The sequence below is a fragment of the Castor canadensis genome, chromosome 12 (genome assembly GCF_047511655.1).
Source record: "Castor canadensis chromosome 12, mCasCan1.hap1v2, whole genome shotgun sequence".
In the NCBI taxonomy this organism is placed as follows: Eukaryota; Metazoa; Chordata; class Mammalia; order Rodentia; family Castoridae; genus Castor; species Castor canadensis.
Window position 1 is genome coordinate 14,938,767 of NC_133397.1, and position 24,193 is coordinate 14,962,959.

Genomic DNA, 24,193 nt, shown 5'->3' on the forward strand with positions numbered 1-24,193 from the left:
ACTTCAACTCCACTCTTGAGATGTCCCACCATGCCACCGTTGAGGCGAGACACACCGAATCTTCACGATGAGCCTCTTCTCCTTTACGTAGTGCTGGGATGGGTCTTGGCAACTATCTTGTGTCTTTTTTCACCTTCTTCCTCTGCTTCCACTCTTGACCAACTGCCTTTCGTTATCCATGTTGATTCTTTTAATTAATTTACTCTTTAGTCTTTTTTGGCTTAAGGGAGAGGAATTTCAACAAAATATGTGAAGTAGCATTGTATGACAGGGATAATTAATATGAAGATTGTTATTAGGACATTGTCCTGAACTGGAGTCTTTCTTAGTCTAGTGGGTGGCACTGATTTGACCACATTTCAGAATGCGGCATGATGGGAACATACAGTATTCTGTGCAGATACAGAGGACACAGGACTATCTTGCAATGTCACGTGGAGTATCTACTTTGATCTATCAGGCATGTATATTATAGTTTTTTTTGAGGATGACCTATACCTCTGGGAAAGGGGAAGGGGGTCGTTATCATACCTGTAGACTTCCTGCTGTCCATTTGTGTTTTCTGGCTTCTATTCTGAGACTGGATATCAAGTCTCTGGATAATGAGAGTTCAATATGCCACTTATTCTTCACTTTTCTTTCTCCATAAGAGACAGTCATTTCATGTGTTTTTTTGAATGCTGTTCTCAACCCATCAACAAATTCAGCCAGCTAGAAGGACATGCAAGGATATTGCACAGTTATTGTCAAGAGGGGAATTCTGCAGAGGGTGGCAATCCTTGAGTGAGCTTGATGTGTTTTAACAGTATCCTGCTGAATCACTCAGTAACATCAGAAACCTATTAAGTGCTAAATCACAACCAATATTCTCTTCTTTTGAACAGGTCGCCCCTGATCACGTTGGTAGGGAACTAGAGAAATGGAAATGTTGGTTGGGATTGTTAAACAGGGAGGGGGAATATTTTTGATGTACATATTTTTCTTCCCCAAAGCCTGTTTGTTGGTTGGGTCATGTTCTGGCCAGTTGTCATCCTTTCTTGACCTTCCACAATGACTAAAAGAGATCTTTATTTTCATACTAACTAAAATTGAACAACCTCATCCAATTTTAAGTCCTGGTCCTGGCACATAGATGTGGAACGTTTGACGAATAGTTTATTTAAGCCTCAATGTCCTACTTATACAGTGAGAACGATAGTACTTACTTATCATGTGCAGCGGTTGAAGAGGTAGGTGCAAAACTGATAGCATTGTGCATTGCATGTTGCAGGGACTAAGGAAATGCAAGTCATCCCTTTGTGTTGAAACATCTCCTGAGGATCTGAATGCCCTTACGGGGTATGAATTGATGCAACTTCTCAGTAAGAAGTATCCACTGGTGTTACATCCTTTTTTGAAATTAAGTTTTATTTTGATAAGAACCAGTGATAGACAATAGAATAAAGCATAAGAATTCGGAATTTTGGTGGCAGGGAGAGAGAAAGGGACAGTCTGAGATGTCACTCTCCATGAGACATTGCCTGAAGGCCCATAGGTACCAGTTACTGTAAAAAGGATGCATCCTCTGTCCTGGGAGCTAGCTCCCACCTTTCTGTGGAAAGCCAGTGCAGTGACCTTCTAGCTAGTGGTTGAGGATTCTTGAAGTGGTGAATAGCCTAAGTACCTTGTTATTTTCTTCCTTCAATAATTAACGTAGTGATATCAGTGCTGTTTGCTGTTAATTAATTATCTCCCAGCCAAATTAATCTTACCTTCCCTTGAAGGTGCTACAGTTGGAAAAGCTTCAGCTAGGGGAGATGATATGTGTGTACTGTATATTCTTTTTAAGAAGGCACAGCGGCATCATTGGGATGGAAATATCTAAGGCTGACCCAATCACATGCTACAGGGAGGCTCTGAAGGAGGAGAAAGGGGTGTGGGGGTGGGGAGGGAGTGGAGGAGGGAAGCAGGAGATTTCAACTCCTGAAATGATTTTATTTATTCCTGTTGAGATTTCTCTGCCTCTTCTGCCAAGAGTTCCATCTCAGAAGCTCAGTTTGTGGAGCTGCATTTTGCTTCTGGATCTTTCTTCATTATCATGTCTACCAGAGATAAAAATTTATACCTCTGCAATGCAGGAATGTGCTGAGGGTTTGCCCTGCCCCTGTTGGGATGGACTTAGAAACTGTTTCTCATTGGCTCTCCCTCCATTGCCCTCTCCATAATATCAGGACACCCTTACTTGCTTACATGTTTTATGGTTACTGAACTCTTGGGCTAAGGGCAAGTACCACATATTGTTTGTGATCCCAGTGTCTAGGGGCAGATCTCAAACCAGAATGAGTGTTTGTTTAATGAATGATATAGCCAGAGGCATTCTTTTGCATCTTTAGCTCAGAATTAATATTTGTTCCTTCTTCTGTTTCTTTCCCCACCTTTTGAACCTGGTGTTGATTGGAAAACATGGAAATCAACGGGTGGATGCTTAGATGCTAGTACAAATCTATGGGAATTCATCAACATGAGACATTTACCTGGTTGGGAATCAGAATGTTTTTGTTTTTTAAAATTTATTCAGAGAAACTGAAATTTGTCCTTTTGTTTGTTTTGGCACAACTTTAGTCCCTGTGCTAGCACACACACACACACACACACACACACATACACACACATGCCCACGAATTATTGAGAGGTCTCTGCATTAGTACCTGCAGTCATGTATGATCTGTGAAATATAACAATGGACCAATAAAGAAAAAAATTAAATTTTGTCAGCCTTTGAAATCTATTGATTTCAAATTACAGCAGCAGAATTAATTCTATTATAGCACTAACCCCCAGAAGTTGGTTTTAGAAATGGATTAAAATGTGTTCATTTAGATGCTTACACATATATCCTCAATGAATTGGCTGGACGAATAACACTCCTGTAAGAAACTGTGTGGAGGTAAATAAACTAGTGCTTAGTATATTTAGGACGTTTCATTGGCCTGTGTCAGTGTGGGATGCCCCAAGTGTTCCACTACAGTCAAGTTCTGAGAGTTCTTAAACCTATTCATATGTTGGACTGGAGTGATGGTTCCACAGTGGGAAAGGACCACTGCCTTCCTGAGAGTTCCATGGGGCCATAAAGCTTGGGTGCTCAGAGCACTGAGTCCATGATAAGATGTCTGGGCTATGCTGCTTCCTTGGATTTCCAACTTGACTGATGGTTTCTTCTGCAGGTAAGAGTGATTTTCCAGCCATTGCTCTGGCTTGCATAACCAGAGAACAGGATTATTCTCTTCTTCTGGCCATTACCTATGTACGTGCCACATTCCAGCGAGGGAAGAAGGGTGGAGCTTCTTGGATGACCATGGATGTTCCACCGTGCAGGATGAGGGCAGAGTGTGTAATATCGCCATCACAAGGGTAAGAGTTACCTTTCTATGTCGCTTTTCTCTAAAACCTATTGTAGAGCAGAGGAAGAGGAGAATGAACCTCACAATGTAGTGACAAAAATGAAGGTTAGATACCGAGAGGCTGTTCTCAATGTAAAATCCATTGAGCAATTGATATGGGCAGTGAAAGGAGAAAGAGTTAGGTCTGGAAGGGTAACATTAGAGTGAAAACACAGGCCAACTTTAAAAGATTGTGTGATGGACATTCCCTCCCCCTCTCTTTTTTGACATCTATAGTTCAAACTTGACAAAATAACAGTACTGCTGTTGTGACAATATGTCTGGCTTAAAATTAATGCCATGGATCTGGAGTCTGGTTCAGGTCACACACTGGGTCGCATATTGAAGTACGTATCCAGAAGCAAATTTTGTTGGACCCACATGATGTTTACAACATGGTGGATCAGTTATAATGAAACTTAAGATATCCTGCATAAAAATCAGGATTTCCATATTCTCCTGGAACACTGAATAACACATCTATACTAGGTCTCTGCTCCCAAAAAGGATTATGGTGCTGTGTAGCCTCTACTTCTTAGACAAGCACGGATAGTTCGCCAAATTCCCCAACCAGCACTTTATTTGCTTAACATTTTTATTTGTTCATTGGAGGCATTGAATTTTGCCATGCTGCTCTAGATCTTTCTGCTAGTCCTTTGACAATGGCAGAGATGACTTTTGTTAATTCCTCCAGGTAAAGAGTGAATATCCTTTACCAGACTCTGAGCAGTAATTAGTATAAGGGTCAGGGTGATAGGACAACAGAGGATTGTTTCTGTGGAGCATTTGGAGTGGGCAACCACCTGACTTGTGTGGAGTAAGAAGTGTAGAAGACATTATAATACCTCTTAAGAGATGCTGATATAAAGATATATGCAAAGGGCAGTGGGAGAAGGTGAGTAGGGCAGGGGAGATAGAGAAGGGAGAATGATTAACTTGGCTTCAGTGCATTCAAATTCTCAAAAACTCCCTCCCCTGAGTACCAGAGTTGTACTGTTACAGACATTTGTATGTGCATTTCACCACGTGACATGGCTTAGTTGAAGAAATGTGGGTATCTAGCAGGCTTAGAGGCTTCTCTTGAGGCAAAGTCCATATTTTCTCAAGATGTTTTACTTTTTCGTAATCTACATGTTTAATGCAATTCCCATCAAAATTCCAATGACATTCATTAAAGAGATTGAAAAATCTACTGTTAAATTTATATGGAAACACAAGAGGCCACGAATAGCCAAGGCAATACTCAGTCAAAAGAACAATGCAGGAGGTATCACAATACCTGACTTCAAACTATATTACAAAGCAATAATAATAAAAACAGCATGGTACTGGCACAAAAACAGACATGAAGACCAGTGGAACAGAATAGAGGATCCAGATATGAAGCCACACAACTATAAGCAACTTATCTTTGACAAAGGAGCTAAAAATATACGATGGAGAAATAGCAGCCTCTTCAACAAAAACTGCTGGGAAAACTGGTTAGCAGTCTGCAAAAAACTGAAACTAGATCCATGTATATCACCCTATACCAAGATTAACTCAAAATGGATCAAGGATCTTAATATCAGACCCCAAACTCTTAAGTTGATACAAGAAAGAGTAGGAAATACTCTGGAGTTAGTAGGTATAGGTAAGAACTTTCTCAATGAAACCCCAGCAGCACAGCAACTAAGAGATAGCATAGATAAATGGGACCTCATAAAACTAAAAAGCTTCTGTTCATCAAAAGAAATGGTCTCTAAACTGAAGAGAACACCCACAGAGTGGGAGAAAATATTTGCCAACTATACATCAGACAAAGGACTGATAACCAGAATATACAGGGAACTTAAAAAACTAAATTCTCCCAAAACTAATGAACCAATAAAGAAATGGGCAGGTGAACTAAACAGAACTTTCTCAAAAGAAGAAATTCAAATGGCCAGAAAACACATGAAAAAATGCTCACCATCTCTAGCAATAAAGGAAATGCAAATTAAAACCACACTAAGATTCCACCTCACCCCTGTTAGAATAGCCATCATCAGCAACACCACCAACAACAGGTGTTGGCGAGGATGCGGGGAAAAAGGAACCCTCTTACACTGTTGGTGGGAATGTAGACTAGTACAACCACTCTGGAAAAAAATTTGGAGGCTACTTAAAAAGCTGGACATCGATCTACCATTTGATCCAGCAATACCACTCTTGGGGATATACCCAAAAGACTGTTACTCCAGAGGCACCTGCACATCCATGTTTATTGCGGCACTATTCACAATAGCCAAGTTATGGAAACAGCCAAGATGCCCCACCACTGACGAATGGATTAAGAAAATGTGGTATCTATACACAATGGAATTTTATGCAGCCATGAAGAAGAACGAAATGTTATCATTTGCTGGTAAATGGATGGAATTGGAGAACATCATTCTGAGTGAGGTTAGCCTGGCTCAAAAGACCAAAAATCGTATGTTCTCCCTCATATGTGGACATTAGATCAAGGGCAAACACAACAAGGGGATTGGACTATGAGCACATGATAAAAGCGAGAGCACACAAGGGAGGGGTGAGGATAGGTAAGACACCTAAAAAACTAGCTAGCATTTGTTGCCCTTAATGCAGAGAAACTAAAGCAGATACCTTAAAGCAACTGAGGCCAATAGGAAAAGGGGACCAGGAACTAGAGAAAAGGTTAGATTAAAAAGAATTAACCTAGAAGGTAACACCCACGCACAGGAAATCAATGTGAGTCAATGCCCTGTATAGCTATCCTTATCTCAACCAGCAAAACCCCTTGTTCCTTCCTATTATTGCTTATACTCTCTCTACAACAAAATTAGAGATAAGGGCAAAATAGTTTCTGCTGGGTATTGAGGGGGGGAGCGGGAGGGGGTGGAGGGGGTGGTAAGGGAGGGGGTGGGGGCAGGGGGGAGAAATAAACCAAGCCTTGTATGCACATATGAATAATAAAAAAAAAAAAAAAAAAGATGTTTTACTTTTTCTCAATAGGGCAGCTTTCTGGCTGTGTGGCTCAGTGATTTAACTCAGCTTTCTGCACAGCCCTCTGCTTGGAAATGAGTTATGTGAAGTATAGAGATCCCTGGATTTTCCATAGAGGAGCAATGGCACTAAATAGAGATCCAGTGGGAATGGGCACAACTCTAATATAACCATAGCAGTTGGAAAGAGCAAGAGAGGAGAGGAGAATGGGATAGGAAGGGAGAAGGAAAAAAATGATATAAAGTCTTATATGTATCTTATGATTTATGTTTCCAAAAGACTTTCACATGTGCTATTTTTTTTTCTCAATGTAGGTTTGGCCTTTCCTTTTACAGGTCTTCCTACCCAAAGTCATATAGCTGGGAAGAGGGAGCTCAAGCACAAGTTTTCTGAGCCCTGCCTTTCGCTCTGTTTGCTAGTTGCCTCTCCAGTTCAGTATGAATAAGGGGACATGGTGGATTCATTTTGTTTAGTTCAACATTTAAACATTGGGTTCAGGTTATAAATGCTTTGAAATAAGGTGACCTGGGAATCCAGAGACTATGCTATATGTGTGTGGCCCATGCTGGGAGAGCATACCAGATGCAGAACAGGCCTGGGAGGGAGTTTCCTTGCCTGTCTAACTGGGCAGTTTACAACAAGTCTTCCTCAGTGGGTAGGGCTGACCACTTGGAAAGTTCCTGGAGGCAATGGCTCTGTGTAGTCTAGGAGCCTTGGGATGGTCAGGCAGTGCTGTCCCATAGAAACAAATCTGGAAGGCTCTTTGAGGTTTCCCATGTTCTACTTTCTGGCTGTGGGTACGGCTTTCTAAGATGTCTCACAAATAGTTATTTGTTTCTCAGAATTGAACTACTTAGCTGCTATAAAAACACTGATGAATTTCAGGCCCACTAGCATCTCAATTTCCAAATCCACAGGCAGGGTGCACAGTGTCATTGGCATTGAGGCTTGTCCCCTGCTCTTCTGGAGCCCATCACTGATTTCTGATTTTCTTTTCTTTACATGTTACCCATACCAGGATGCAGGGAGGTTGCTGTGAGAGAAGGTCATCCCAAGGGGAGGCTTCTGTGTGAGGGTGCTGAGGAGGAGACACTGGTGTGGATTCGACTGAGTTTAGATTTTAAATTCTGTTTACGCTTGCTTGATTTTATTTGGAATTTTCTGACATGGTGTTAAATTAATATGTTTTCTATTACTACAACAAAATACTTGAGGCCAAGTAATTGATGAAGAAAAATAGTTGTGTAGCTCACAGTTTGGGAGGTTGAGAGTTTAACAAATGTTCAGTCTGTGATCAGAAGACTTCCAAATTCTTGTCCTGTGGGGAAGAAGCCATGTCAGGACACATGAGTGTAAATGGAATTTATTAAAAGTTAGGGAAGGAAAATACAAAGGGAAGCATGGTGAGGCTCAGGTGGAAGCCAAAAGCTGAGAGAGTGTATTTCTGCTCGTCAGGTGTTTTTAAAACCTACAATAACCTATGGGAAGGTGAAAACAATGACATTCCCATTCAATAATTAATGATTGGGGAGGAGCATGGGCAGTTCCTGGCCAGGTGAGGGTGGTTCCTGAGCCAAAGCATGGTTAATCTAAGATGCAATATTTTTTATGAGTCCCTAATTTAGCCTGCCTTACAAACAGCATGGTGCGAGCTCTGGTAAGTACCCACCTGGAATCATCACATTATGGTGGATGGCATCATAGTGGAGAGAGCATATGGTGAGACAGGAAGCCAGAGAGAACGATTCAGGACTCAGGCTTTGTCTTTTATAACAACTCCCTCTCACCCAGGATTCCTCAAGAGCCACTTTAATCCCTTCTGAGGGCAGTGCCTGCAATGATATAAACAATTCTCATTAGATTCCACCTCTTAAAGGTCCCACCACTTCTTAACATTGCTACATTGGAGAGCAAGCTTCCAACACATAAACCTTTGGGGGTCACAGAACATCTAAAGCATAGCACATAGCATGATCAGAAATTGAATTCATCATGATCTACTCTTTTTAAAAACCTAAATGATTTTTCTTTGCATTTGATAGAATAAAATGAAATGCTTAGAAGAGTGTTCCAAAAAGATGGTAGAATTAAAGCTTGGAATGGCCTATTTTTTCCTTTGAAATTACCAATATATATACATTTTTTGGACAAGTGGAAGGTCAAAGGAATTTAGGTTTTTATTTACTTTTGTGGAATTGATTTTAAAGGCAGTTCTATCCAACAAGAAAAAACTGCTTATACTTTTGTTACTTCTCTGAGCAAATCAAGCATTTTCAAAGATAACTATGCATATGTGTATGTGTGTCAGCTTTGAAATAACAGTTTTAATGTAAGTTTCCTAGCATGAAGTATAGAGAGCAGGAAGAGGACTGAGGAGAATAAGAGGTTAATGAGTTTGGAAAGGTTTTACAGGGTGCCCCTTATAGAGAAATGAATCACTGTAGCTTTTCATTTAAGCTGCAGTGAATATCTTGGATTTGTGACATCTTTTTCTTTCTTTCAATCTTGCAAACACCAAGAGGCACAAGGTGGCCAAATAGCATATATAATGTTATCACTATGAATGATTTAGGCAGGAGTATTGACACAGTGAGTCTTAGCTCTTTTACAGAATGAACATGAAAACAGCAGTTGCCCCTTCTATTTTGTGGCTAAGTGATTTTGAATACACAGAAGTGTCTCACCTGAGGCCCCCTGATCCTCAGTATGTTTATATCAACACCCCTACAGAAGGAGTAGCATTCTTTAGTGAGACCGGCAGACAAAATTTGCAAGTCAGAATATCCGCCAGTCCCAACTTCTACTTTGGCAATATTTGAGCACTCATATTTGATACATGGTGGAAAGAGTCTGGCTCATAAAAGCTTGGTGATGCTGGTTGAGCTCTGGGCCTCAGGTTTCCCCATCTGTAATACAGGATAAGGATCTACCGCTTAGGGCTGCTGGGGAATTATAGGAGATGATTCATCTATTCAGTTATACTTTCTCATTGCCTTGCCTACTAGGGGCCAGCTATAGCACCAATTGCCAGGGATAAATAGCGTAACAGAAAGGACATTACCTCAGTGCATGGCCTGGAAAAGATGTTTAGTAACTGTTTCTTGAGTTGTTTTAATGCAGAATTTTAATACATACGAAGATAGAGAGAATGATATATTAAATGCCTGTGCCCATCTCCTGGCTGCAGCAACAATTGACTCATAGCCACCACCTGTATGGTCAGTGTTCTTGCTTTCCTAAAAAGTTATTAGAACTGAATCTCAAATGTTGTACAATTTTGTGCATAAATATTTTCACATATATTTCCAAAAGATAAGAACTCCTTTTAAAGAACATTACTATAAATACTATAAGGACATTGAAAACTTAATCATTCATTTGTATTATCAAATCTAGTTGGTGTTCTAATGTCGCTGGTAGGTTTATACACACAAGTGCGCGCGCACATACACACACACACACACACACACACACACACACACACGTAGCATTTGGCTTGCAAAGAATCAGGATTCATACGTAGCCTATAGCCTGATTCTGTTTGCTCTATCTCTTCTTTGATTGATGTCATTTATCCTGTATGGTTTCTTATGGTCTGAATTTTGTGATTGCATCCCTGTGGAATCATTAAGCACATTCCTCTGAAATCTCTTATTTGATTTTAACTGGAAGTTAGGTTTAGAGTCTTAGTCAAACCCTGATTTTTTTTGATCACAGCACTACAGAATTATTTATGTGCCTTCATCAGGAGACACATTCTGTTTTGTCTCCTCTTGTTACATTAGGCATGGTCAGGGGGTCAAAATTTGTAACTTTGATCTACCTCCTGGGAAATTCCTCATCACTTGTTATTTGGATTTTAACAACCATGGTTGACCATTGTCTAGATTTATGAGTTGTGAAGTGGTCGGATGTTAATTGTATTATTCCTTCTTCATTCATTAGTGGAAACACTTTTAAATAACAGTTTTATAGAGATATATTTCACAAACAATAAAATCTACCTTTTCAAAATGTATAATCTTGTGGTTTTTAGTACTTTCATAAGTTATATTTTTATCATTCTTCAAAGAAACCCATACCCATTAGCAGTCCCGATTCTCTCCTCCCTCTTCCCCTAGCAGCTGCTAATCTTTTCTTGTCTCTGTGGGTTTTCCCACTGTGGACAATTCACATATCGTCATGTGAACATAATGACATTTCAGTCAATGATGGAATGTCACAGTATTTTATTATTTTATTGCCTTGATTAACGTCTGCATGTTAAATCAACCTTCCATTCCTGAAATAAATCCCAGTAGTCATGGTATATAATCCTTTTTATATGTTGCTGGATTTGGTTTGCTAATGTTTTGTTGAGGATTTTTGCATCTGTATTCATAAGGGATTTTGGTCTGTAGTTTTCTTGTCATATCTTTATCTACCGCTTAGGGCTGCTGGGGAATTATAGGAGATGATTCATCTATTCAGTTATACTTTCTCATTGCCTTGCCTACTAGGGGCCAGCTATAGCACCAATTGCCAGGGATAAATAGCGTAACAGAAAGGACATTACCTCAGTGCATGGCCTGGAAAAGATGTTTAGTAACTGTTTCTTGAGTTGTTTTAATGCAGAATTTTAATACATACGAAGATAGAGAGAATGATATATTAAATGCCTGTGCCCATCTCCTGGCTGCAGCAACAATTGACTCATAGCCACCACCTGTATGGTCAGTGTTCTTGCTTTCCTAAAAAGTTATTAGAACTGAATCTCAAATGTTGTACAATTTTGTGCATAAATATTTTCACATATATTTCCAAAAGATAAGAACTCCTTTTAAAGAACATTACTATAAATACTATAAGGACATTGAAAACTTAACCATTCATTTGTATTATCAAATCTAGTTGGTGTTCTAATGTCGCTGGTAGGTTTATACACACAAGTGCGCGCGCACATACACACACACACACACACACACACACACACACACACACGTAGCATTTGGCTTGCAAAGAATCAGGATTCATACGTAGCCTATAGCCTGATTCTGTTTGCTCTATCTCTTCTTTGATTGATGTCATTTATCCTGTATGGTTTCTTATGGTCTGAATTTTGTGATTGCATCCCTGTGGAATCATTAAGCACATTCCTCTGAAATCTCTTATTTGATTTTAACTGGAAGTTAGGTTTAGAGTCTTAGTCAAACCCTGATTTTTTTTGATCACAGCACTACAGAATTATTTATGTGCCTTCATCAGGAGACACATTCTGTTTTGTCTCCTCTTGTTACATTAGGCATGGTCAGGGGGTCAAAATTTGTAACTTTGATCTACCTCCTGGGAAATTCCTCATCACTTGTTATTTGGATTTTAACAACCATGGTTGACCATTGTCTAGATTTATGAGTTGTGAAGTGGTCGGATGTTAATTGTATTATTCCTTCTTCATTCATTAGTGGAAACACTTTTAAATAACAGTTTTATAGAGATATATTTCACAAACAATAAAATCTACCTTTTCAAAATGTATAATCTTGTGGTTTTTAGTACTTTCATAAGTTATATTTTTATCATTCTTCAAAGAAACCCATACCCATTAGCAGTCCCGATTCTCTCCTCCCTCTTCCCCTAGCAGCTGCTAATCTTTTCTTGTCTCTGTGGGTTTTCCCACTGTGGACAATTCACATATCGTCATGTGAACATAATGACATTTCAGTCAATGATGGAATGTCACAGTATTTTATTATTTTATTGCCTTGATTAACGTCTGCATGTTAAATCAACCTTCCATTCCTGAAATAAATCCCAGTAGTCATGGTATATAATCCTTTTTATATGTTGCTGGATTTGGTTTGCTAATGTTTTGTTGAGGATTTTTGCATCTGTATTCATAAGGGATTTTGGTCTGTAGTTTTCTTGTCATATCTTTATCTAGTTTTGGTATTAGAGTAATGCTGGGTTCTAGAATGAGTTAGGAAGTATGCCTTTTCTTCTAGTTTAGTTTTTATGAGCTCATGAAGGATTAGAGTCAGTTCTTTAAATGTGTTACAGAATTCACTAATGAATATTGTTTATACCTGAGTTTTTCACATGAATTTTTTTAAATTCAAAAATCAGTATCTTTACTCATTGTGAGTTTATTAAGATTTTCTTTGTTTTCTTGAATCAGTTTCTGTAGGCTGGTTATCTAGTCTGTGGGTACACAGTGTTCATAGTATTCCCTTATAACTCTTTCCATTTTTGTACAGTTAATAGAGATATACCCTCTTTCATTAGTGATTTTGGTAATTGGGATCTTCTGTCATTCTTTCTTGGTTAATGTGGCTAAAGATTTTTATCAATTTTGTTAACTTTTTTTAAATGATGAACTTTTGGCTTTGTTGATTTTATTTTGACTCTTATTTTCTATTTCACTTATTTTAGTATTTATTATTCTGCCATTGAATTTAATTTGGGTTTTTGTTTTCTCTCTTTGAGGTAATGGGGATTTGAACTCAAGGCCCATGTTTGCTAGGCAGATGCTCTACTTTTGGAGCTATATCCCTAATCCTTTTTTGCTTTGATTATTTTTCACATTGGGTCTTGTGTTTTTGCCTATGGCTGGTCTTGAACTGGGATCTTCCAACTCTTGCCTCTTGTGTAACTGGGATGACAAGCATGAGAAACACTGTGCCTAGATCATATGTTGAGATGGAATCTCACAAATGTTTTACCCAGGCCTTGAACTGTGATCCTCCCAATTTCTACCTCCTGAGTAGCTGGGATTATAGGCATGAGTCACCAAGCCTAGCCCAGGTTTTTAAGGAAAGTTATCAATTTGAGATCTGTCCTTTTTTTAATAGAGGTATATAAAGCTATTAAATTTTGTCTAAACAGTTTCAGCAGTACCTTGTAAGTTTGTTATGTTGAATTTTTCTCTTAGCTCATCTCAAAATATTTTTAAAAATTTCTCTTTGATTCACTGGCTATTTAGAAGTATTGATAATTTCTACATCTAAAAACTTCCCCATATTGATGTATAAGTTCATTCTGCTGTGGTTAGTGTACTATTTCAATACTTTTAGCTGTAGTTTGGATCTTCAATATCCCTGTAAGGCCCGTGTGTTGCATGAGTTGAAGACTTGGGTCTCCGCCCATGACACTTTAGGAGGTGGGACATGGTGGATGGAAGATAGGTCATGGGGGGGGGTGCCCTTAAAGGAGATATTAGGATCTTTTTGGCTCCTCTTCTTCTTGGCTCATTCCTTCCTGGCTGCCATGATGTGATCAGGGCTCTTCTGCCATGCCATCTCACTGTGCTGTATTGTGCAACCACACACCCAAAACAACAGGGCCTAGTGACAATGGATTGGAACCCCCGAAAGTGTGAACTTGATCATTTTGGGAACATTGTCAAGGTGATGGAAAGCTGACTATCCTACTCTTAAATTATTATGGCTTATTTTATAACCTATCATCATCTGCATGGGACAGTTTTCCATGTATGTTTGAGAAGAACGTGTATCCTGTTGTTGCTGAGTAGAGTGTTCTGGAATTGCCTGTTAGATCTTGTTGGTTTATAATATTCAGTCATCTATTTTCTTGCTAGGCCTTCTGTTACATGCATTTTTGAAAGTGGGATACTGCAGTTTCCAGCTTTTTGTTGAATTCTTTTTCTTCCTTATATTTTGTTAGTTTTTACATCATGCATTTTTCTTGGCTCTTTTGCTAGGTACATACATTTGTTTACAATTCTTATTCCTTCTTAATGGATTGGTCCTTTTATTATTATAAAACATCCTTGGTCTCTGGTAACAATTTTTGTCTTAAAATTTATTTTGTGTGATATTCACTATAATCACTCCAACTCTCAGTTATTGTTTTCATTCTTTACTTTCAACTTACTTGTTTTTGACTCTAATTATTTTCTACTGTACCCTTTTAAATATTTCCATTGGTATGTTTTTTGAATTATTAGGATATTTTTATAAAGAAAATTTTCTCTCATTAACTTACATGGTTTTCCTAAAGTATAATTCATGCATGAAGGCAGAATAAATGCTTGATTTTTCTCTTTATCTGTCACAGAGTAATGAGTTGATACTCTGCCACCCTCTGAAGGTGACTAATATATTCTTTTCTTTTTTTAAAAATTAGTGTTATGATCTCAGGAATTTTAACATATTTGATGTGTTTCAGTCTATTACAGATTTATGTTTTCCTTTTGAGGGACATAATTCCTCTCTTTGGCCAGTGGAAGACTCTTTAAATTAGCTTTCAGTCCTTTTGACTTTCTCTTGTTCACTTTAATAGCTTCTTTAATTTCTGGTATAGCAAGGTGTTTCAGGCTTGTCTTGTGCATTCTTGGCCCAGACCTGGGAAGGGCTATCCACACAAGGATCCCTGGCTCTTATTTATTTATTTGTGTATTTTTTGGCAGTATTGGGGTTCATACTCAGGGCTTTGTGCTTGCTAAGCAGGTATTTCCTCTGATCACAGCCTTTTGCATAGCTTAGGATGACAGGAATCCTCTACCACACCCAGCTTTGGGATGAGATGGGGTCTCACAAACCATTTGCCCTAGTTACGTGGAATTGTGACCCTCCCTATTTCAGCCTCCAAAGTAGCTAGGACTAAAGGTGTGAGTCACCAGTGCCCAGCTTCCCTGGCTCTTTTTTTAGTGAGAAATTATACTTAGTTGTCTCATCTTGGCCAAACTCAGGATGCTCATTGTTCCTGAGTTGGTGTCTTCAGGATGCCCTTAAAATATATGGAGACGAGTTCATGTGCAGGAGGTTTCTTGGTTTCCTTGGGATCAACACCTGAGGAGAAGTAAGACTTGGTGAAAGGAAGGGGTGAGCTGTGATGAGGTTCCAACCTCAGCTGACTCTGTGAGGAGCTGTGGAGCTGGGGTGTTCCTCTTAAAAGCATGCTGGGTCGTTTTATATCTCTTTTGGACAAATCATTGGATATGGGTTGTCCTGGGGAAGGAGTGTGATCTTTGGCTGAGGAGGATTCCCAAAAAAGGATATAACTGAGAGCCCTTAGCTGTCAGCACTCACAGCAGGTGTGAGAGGGAATGCCTCAGCTTTGATTGGAAGATGTATGTGTTGCACCAAGCAGCACTCACTATCCTTGTCATTTGTTGCAGGTCTTTTCAGTGGTCAGGCCTAGAAAATAAGACTGTTTCTCAGCAAAAAGTAGATCATATATTCATAATGTTATTTAGTTTTTTCTTTATTTCTTAATTTTTTTTTTTTGGTCTTACTGAGGTTTGTATTCAGGACCTCACTTTTGCTAGACAGGTGCTCTACCACTTGAGCCATGTCCCATCTCCTTTTTGCTTTAATTATTTCTTAGATAGGGTCTTGTGGTTTTTTTTTTTTTTTTTTTTTGCCTGGGTCCAGTCTGGACTGCAGTCTTCCTACTTATGTCTCCTGTGTGTGCTACTATATCCAGCTTGTTTGTTGAAATGCATTCTCACCAACTTTTTGCTCTGGCTGACCTTGATCCAAGATCCTCCTGATTTCTGCCTCCCATATTGCTGGGATGAAGTGTGTACCACTTTGTCCAGTCAATTTCTTTGACTTATTTGTTTCTTTTATTTTGTACCCAAAGTCTTGGGATACCTAATGACGTTAACATGACAGTCTATTTGCTTTATCCTACGTGTGTGTAAAAGTCTCAGAATAACTATACCATTATGATTATGAAACTTGTGCTAAGATTTCTATAAATTTTTATCTCCTAGGTATATACCAGTAAGGATATAAAGTTAGATTATTTTTTTAAATATCTTGAAATAATTCATCTCTCTGAGTTTAAGGCAACAACTTGATACATAGTAAAGTTTTAATTTTTATGAAATATCTCTTTTACTTTAATTCAATTTTGTTTCATAATTATGTAAAACTTTTATATTTCCCAACTTAAGCGGCCAACACTGTCCCTTATAGCCTTTCCTTTTTCTCTCCATTTGGAAAAACATTTAATTATTTTTTGATTTATGGTACCAATGTTTATTTTTTATATAAGCATATAAATGTATATGCATATATATGTGTATATGCAAATGTATGCTTATATGTACATGTTTATGTATATATATATATATATATAGTCATAATTCCTCCTTCTTAGCTAAATTATAACATGTTATCAACACTTTTCTGTAACTTCCTTTTCTCTTTCTAAATAAAACATTCTAGAAATCATTCCATCACACACATATTTATAGAGCGAGGTAGACCATACTTGTTTTTAGCCAATCATTTCATCAATGGACATTTGGGTTGCTTCCAATTTGCAAGTGTTTCCAGTTTTTGCTTGTCTGTCTTTGGGAAATATTTCCAGAGAAGAGATTGCTGGGTCAAAGGGTAAATGCCTGTGCAGCTTTGCTAAATTTTGCCAAAATCCCTTCCCTGGGAGTTTTCTGCTTTATTTTACATTCCTGTCGTAATGTGGGGAGTGTCTAATTCTCCCAGAGAGAACATTGAATAGAATATGTACCTCTACTTTCAGAGTTTTTCCAATTTGATACACTAGGTGTAATGCTTCATATAATTTTCACGTGCATTTATTTTCTCATGAGCAAGGATGAATTTTTTTCCCTGACTTTGGACCCAATTGCATATTTTTTGTAAGCTGTTCATTCCTGTCTCTTGTTCATTTTTCCATATTGTCATTATTTTTCTTCCTTTTTTCTGAAACTCTTTATGTATTAAGTGTATTAAACCTCTTGTCTATGATATACATGGCAAATATTTTTTCTGTATTCCCTTTTTCTAAAAGTTGGTATGGCACTTTTTTCCACAAAAAATTACTTTTGTGTAATCAAACTTCTTTTATTTTTTCTGTATTTTGAGTCATAATTAGACAAGTTTTTTTCGTCATTTCTGTCTTTAAATGAATTGGCCCATATTTTCATTTAGCAGATGTGTGGCTCACCACATGTCTATTTCTTTACACACAAATTGTATATACACACTCATCCCTTGGTATCCATGAGGCATTGGTTTTAGAACCCCTAAAGAAGATATCAAAGTCTTCAGTTGCTTAAGTCTCTATAATAAAGAGGGGCAGTATTTTCATAAAACCTATGTGTGCACTTCTGCAGTGCTTAATCTCTGGGTTACTTATAATACTTACTACAGTGTCAATACTTGTTTCTCTGTATTGTTTAGTTAATGATTACAATAGAAAACAATTTATACATGTTCAGATGTACAGTTTTGTTTTCTTTTTGTTAATGATACAGTGCTTCGTGTTTGCTAGGCAGGTGCTCTACAGCTTGAGCCAGACCTCCAGCATCCAAATGTTTTTGATTTGTGGTTGGTTGAGTCCTTGGATGTGGAACTCCTGGGCATGGAGGCATGTGTGTGTACCTTTTTTTATATGTGTATATATTTATATGTGTATATATATGCTATATTATATGTAAAGTATATTATATATAGCTGCACCTCTGATGTATTAAATGTTTCCCCAAAGTAGTAAATGAATGTTAAATAAATCCTTGCCTGAATGTAGGACCCTGGGCAGTAATGATGCCCAGTATTTGACCTTGAACATGTGAACTAGAATGCTGTCGATTGAAGAGCACTGAGCTGGGCATGGAGCCCTGGCTTGGGTCTCTGCCTCAAACCCTTACCAGCTGTATGACGCCCACTCATCTCTTCTGATCCTGCTTCCTCATTTGCCAGGTGCAAGGGTGAGGAGAAAATAGTGTTAGGATGGTTTGTAATTGACAAAAAACTGTCTACATGTAGGGATGCCTACTATAGTTTGTAATGGTGGGAGCTCTATCTTCCCTGTCCCCAGATGACTGCTGGGACAGATACAGTCAAGAAAACAAACACTGAGAGATACTTTCCTTCCTCCATCTTCTGAAAGCCCCATAAGAAGAGACCCCAGGTTTTACAATGTGTGTTGTTCTTATGATTATACTTTGTGGAATGGATACATCTCATAATGGGCTTTTCTTCACTGATGCAGAGTAAATAAAAGGAAGACAGAGTGAGAAGACTGATATTACAGGGAGTAGCCATTTTCTTTAGAGCTGTCACTGTGGTGAGATTGGAAAATGGACCACACACTCTCTGGTTAGGAGACCTACATATGCCCAGAGTGTCATGAAGCAGACCCTGACATTCCATCACTGTGAGCTTCCAGGACAACCAAGATGAAAAATAATCCTCCAGAAGATAACTTCCATTAAAGTCTTAGCAACGGCTTAGCTAAACTCGCTCCTTGGAACATTTTACTACTCCATTTGCCATGAGCACATGCTGGCTTTCAGAGACCCGGGGTTACATAAATATTTGGACCAAGAAGATACCTAATTAAAAATAGAAAGCAGAGAGTGGGGGAAATTGAGTTTTTGGAAGAGGCCATCAAATCATTTGGAGGTATATGAAGTCTTGCTTTGTCTCTGATTTTATGGGACACATTCAGTGTGGCGTCTTGGGAACAAAAACCCTTGTATTCTTTATAACTATGGACTTCCTCATGGGGGGATGGCATAGGCTGTATTTTAAGGGTGTGACCTCTGGTGTGCCCTTTTCAGATCAGAAATCTTGTCTCTCACTCAAAGCCTTGGTTTTTCATAGCATAAGGGGACTTCCTGCCTCTTCTAATGGTGTAACTGTTCACTCAGTTGTGCAGATGAGAACACAGCCTCCTTAACCCTCTGCATCTTTGTTCTCTTTCTTTCCAATCAGCTATAAAGTCTCAGCAATTGTGCTTTACAGATTTCTCTTGAACTGGTCACTTTCTCTTTATACAACCCCCACTGCATGAGTTTGGGTCCTTACCTCCTCTCACCTGTCATACTGCATCTCCTACTCTCCTTGGTTCCAGCCTTTCTGCTTGAGATCTTCCACGCTGCTGTCAGTGGAGTCATCATTTTTATTATGTTTTTAGTTTATAAAGGAAGGGGTTTTTATTTATAAAGTTTTGCTCACAGTTCTAGAGGGTGAGAAGTATAAAAGGCATGGGGCAGCCAATGGGTGAGGGCATTGTGCTATGTCATGACACAAAAGGCAGAAGGGCGTACCTCAGTGGGGTCTTAGTAAGTCACAGTCACAAATGCAACAATGCTCACTTATTGATTAAGGCCCTTTAGCTGTCTTTATGAAGATAAAATCCACATTCTTCAGACTGATGTATATGGCAGCCTCTTCACCATTAGTCTTCTGTCTGCCTCTGATGTCCTCTGCTGAGAACACCCTTTGTCTTTCTGTTTGGTCAGCTCTGTCTGTGCCTTTATCATTCAAGCTGCACATGACCTCTGCTTCAAAGTCTTTCCTGCAGGAGTCTCTGCACTTTTCTCAAGAATCTCAAATATGTTCCATTTACCCATGGTATGGCACTTTCCAGACTGGATTATTGGATTAGAATAAGGGAGAAAACATGGGTAGGGAGAGTTTTTGTAGTGGAGAGTACATGAGTTTTGGAGTTAATTCAACCTGGTTTTAAAAGCTTGCCTCCAACATTTACCTATTGTGTGATCTTGTACTCAACCTCTCTGAATAACCATTTTCCCACATACTTCCCTTATCATGTTGGAAAGATTAAAAGACATGCGTGGGTCAGGCACCTAAGAGTATCTGGTAGAAACTTAGAACTTGATAGTCTCCTGTTCTTTTTAGCTGTACCATCTGCTCTGAGGAAGTGTATTGGGCGTTGGTCAGAACCTGACTTCTCCCTGAGAAATGGATCTGGTACCTCCTGGTTAGTGAACTAAAAGCAGGCTGTGTGCTCAGCCAGTGTAGACTATCAATGGAGAAGTAGTCATTGATTAGGGTTGTATGGGAGGTTGTCTAGAGAGAGGAAGATGGGGGAGGAATGTGTTTGGGTTGGGAAACTGATAGTGCAATTAACTTAAAAAGTTTTTCCCGTCAGTTTTTTTTCCATGTGTCATCCCTGAAACACTATCCTGCCAAGTGTAATGGTATCTCCAAGGTATAGGGTACTTAAAAATAGGGAGATAATTATATCCTCTTGATTATCCACATCCAAACATAAGAAACGGAGCTCTCTTAAAGGAATAAGTCATCAGAGTATGAAGAGAAACTCACATCCTTTAAAAGAGCTGAGTGGAGCCTCCCATGGGTAGGTGGGGGTCAAGTGCAGAGAGGAGGAAACTGCTCTTTCTGTAGGTCTGAGCCTGGGTATGGGGAAGAATGGGCTATGAGCCTGGCAGCAGCTGGCCTGTTACATCAGAACTGAGCATTCCCCAACATGGAAAGCCTCATGATTGAGACTGTGCAGATGCTTACTGTGTAAGTGATTAAAGCGAACTGTTGTTTGGGGGACAAGGGCAGAAGGTGAAGTTTGAATGCTTAACAAATAGAGAAATAAGATTTAGGGCTCATAAAAATTATATTGCAGTCTTTCCCTTTTCCTAACAAACCAGATCTTTAAACTCAAGTTTTTGACTTTCTTGTTATTAAAATGTATAATTGTATATTGTTTTATTGCATTTCCTGCTTTGCTTTTAACATAGCCCATCATCCTGGAAAGGGCAGATTAAAAATAAGCTCAGCAAGCCAGGATGACACCCGTGTAACACCATCTTCTGCTCCTTCCAGGCGCAGTGTGATCTTCCTCCCGCTTCCTGGCCAGAACTCTGCCTGCTGTATCCATCATGGTGTTTGGTGAGTTTTTCCATCGCCCTGGACAAGACAAAGAACTTGTCAACTTGAACGTGGGGGGCTTTAAGCAGACTGTTGACCAGAGCACGCTCCTGCGATTCCCTCATACCAGACTGGGGAAACTGCTAACTTGCCACTCTGAAGAGGCCATTCTGGAGCTGTGCGATGATTACAGTGTGGCTGATAAAGAGTACTATTTCGATCGGAACCCCTCCCTCTTCAGATATGTTTTGAATTTTTATTACACGGGGAAGCTGCATGTCATGGAGGAGCTGTGTGTGTTCTCCTTCTGCCAGGAGATCGAGTACTGGGGCATCAATGAGCTCTTCATTGACTCCTGTTGTAGCGGTCGCTACCAGGAGCGCAAGGAGGAAAGCCATGAGAAGGACTGGGACCAGAAGAGCAATGACGTGAGTACTGACTCCTCCTTTGAAGAGTCTTCTCTGTTTGAGAAAGAGCTGGAGAAGTTTGACCAGCTGCGATTTGGTCAGCTCCGGAAAAAAATCTGGATTCGAATGGAAAACCCAGCATACTGCCTGTCAGCCAAGCTGATCGCCATCTCCTCGTTGAGTGTTGTGCTGGCCTCCATTGTCGCCATGTGTGTCCACAGCATGTCAGAGTTCCAGAGTGAGGATGGACAGGTGGATGACCCTGTGTTAGAGGGTGTGGAGATTGCATGTATCGCTTGGTTCACAGGGGAACTTGCCATTCGGCTGGTTGCTGCTCCCTGTCAAAAGAAATTCTGGAAGAACCCTCTGAATATAATTGACTTTGTCTCCATTATTCCCTTCTATGCCACATTGGCGGTAGATACCAAGGAAGATGAGAGTGAGGACATTGAGAACATGGGCAAGGTGGTCCAGATTCTCCGGCTTATGCGGATTTTCCGAATCCTGAAGCTTGCTCGGCACTCAGTAGGACTTCGTTCTCTTGGGGCCACACTGAGACACAGCTACCATGAAGTGGGACTGCTGCTTCTTTTCCTGTCTGTTGGTATTTCCATATTCTCTGTGCTTATCTACTCTGTGGAGAAAGATGACCAGACATCCAGCCTCACCAGCATCCCTGTCTGCTGGTGGTGGGCCACCATCAGCATGACGACGGTGGGCTATGGAGACACTCACCCTGTCACCTTGGCTGGGAAGGTCATTGCCAGCATGTGCATCATCTGTGGCATTTTGGTGGTGGCCCTTCCCATCACCATCATCTTCAACAAGTTTTCCAAGTACTACCAGAAGCAAAAAGACATTGACGTCGACCAGAGCAGTGAGGAGCCACCAGACAAGTGCCATGAGCTACCTTATTTTAACATTAGGGACATTTATGCACAGCGGGTGCATGCCTTCATTACCAGTCTGTCTTCTGTTGGCATTGTGGTGAGCGATCCTGACTCCACAGATGCTTCAAGTATCGAAGACAACGAGGATGTTTATAACATCACATCCTTGGAGAACTGCACAACAAAATGAACAGGGACATTTGTGCCTGTATCTCGTGTTCCTTTCCAACATTAGGTTAACACAGCTTTATAAACCTCAGTGGGTTCATTAAAATCATTTAATTCTCAGGGTGTACCTTTTAGCCATAGTTGGACATTCATTGCTGAATTCTGAAATGATAGAATTATCTTTATTTTTCTCAGTGAGGTCAATTAAATGCCTTGTTCTGAAATTTATTTTTTACAAGAGAGAGTTGTGATACGGTTTTTGGGTAAAAAAAAATATCAATGATATTGGGTGGGATTTATTGCTACGGCTTATGCATCATTCTATATTTGTCATTTACTCACATTGAGCTAACTAGAAATTACTGACAAGTAGACTCATAGGTCCAGCTGACAGAAGACTACATGCATGTAAGATCCACAAACTGAGACAATGCATGTACATCCGTGTTCATGTTCTAGACATGGAAACTGAGAGCCGAATAAACTTCCTAATTCAGTATGGAGAATTTCTTGGTTGTGTGTTCTTATGTCAAATAAGTACATTTCAGTATTAACAATTGGCTTAGAGGGGAAATGACCTTTTTGGAATATCCAGTCTTTTCCTTTTGCATTTTGAATCTACACCAATTATATGCAGTTTAGCAGTCTTGTGGTTGGTAGGTGGAAAAACATATCCCTGATTAAACTGTACTGCCCAGTGTACATTGATTAAGCACGTAGGTGTTGGGAAAATATGAATGAAGTGTGTATCCTTACAGACATATTTCCAGTAGATATTTTGAATTTTGTAATAATTTCTACTGCTAGGATAAAACCTCATCACCTGAAAATTTTACAGAGCCGAGTAAATCTGCCAACTCCCAGGCAGAGACCCATCCAGTGAACGGAAGAAAGGAGAGATGTTGTGCAAACACACAGAAGTGATTCATTAATGGCCAGAGGTGTGAAGCATAAATCACTGAAAAAATGCTGTGCCAAAGCTATAAAATGAGCCAGCATTTCCAAATAGCTGCAGAGACAGTGATGGCAGCACCTTACATAGAAACCCCTTACTAGGAAAGAAGGCACACAGAATGACTGCCAGAGCAGTGACTGAGCATTTCCATCTCATGTGGGGAGAGCTTAGCTCAAGTCTTCGTTTTGGAGATGTATGGCCCTGCTAACTCATGCTGTCAGGACGGCTGCACGGTTCTTTCCCTGTGCTCTTTCAAATGGATGAGCCATATGGATTTACTTCCTAATCTTTTATATTTGGAGATGCATTTCATTGAAAGAAGAACATCGTCTGCAGGTTATTGGTACCTCTTTGACTCCTCATTCCTCTTCACGTGTCTGTAAGTTCTGAGTTGAACAAGATGGAACTGGTCACTCTTTTAAACCTGGAGGTGTATTATGTGCATGTGTGTCAGTCATGCTCAATTAAAAACATCTTTATTTCCTTCCAAATGTCTTTTTGATTTTGGCATAAATGTGGTTTTGAGGCATAGCAGAAGTTGGGATCCTGTTTTATTAATATTTCCTAATTAGTAGTGAAGTTATTGAAGACTGCTTAAATAGTAATAGTAGAGATAATGACCACTACAGCATCAATAATAATAGCTATCTAAGTGAGTGCTTTGCCAATATAACCTCATTTATTCCTTGCAAGGGATTATTACTGTCCTTATTTGAAGATGTAACAACTGAGGTTGACAGGAAAAGAGGTTTCCTTAAGTTCCCACAGT

The 24,193-nt window shown here is 39.4% G+C and overlaps 1 protein-coding gene across 12 annotated transcripts in view; it reads left to right on the forward strand.

Moving 5' to 3' along the window:
• The window catches only part of Kcns3 (potassium voltage-gated channel modifier subfamily S member 3), a 41,979-nt gene extending 18,064 nt beyond the window's left edge, over positions 1–23,915 (forward strand). For all 12 annotated transcript variants that reach the window (XM_074049223.1, XM_074049218.1, XM_074049214.1 and 9 more), the window contains 2 exons: positions 3,204–3,390; positions 20,960–23,915. In XM_074049223.1, coding sequence (XP_073905324.1) covers positions 21,016–22,491 — 1,476 coding nt within the window. In that variant the 5' untranslated portion in view covers positions 3,204–3,390; positions 20,960–21,015 and the 3' untranslated portion in view covers positions 22,492–23,915. The remainder of the gene's footprint in view (positions 1–3,203; positions 3,391–20,959) is intronic.
• The last annotated feature ends 278 nt before the right edge of the window (positions 23,916–24,193 follow it).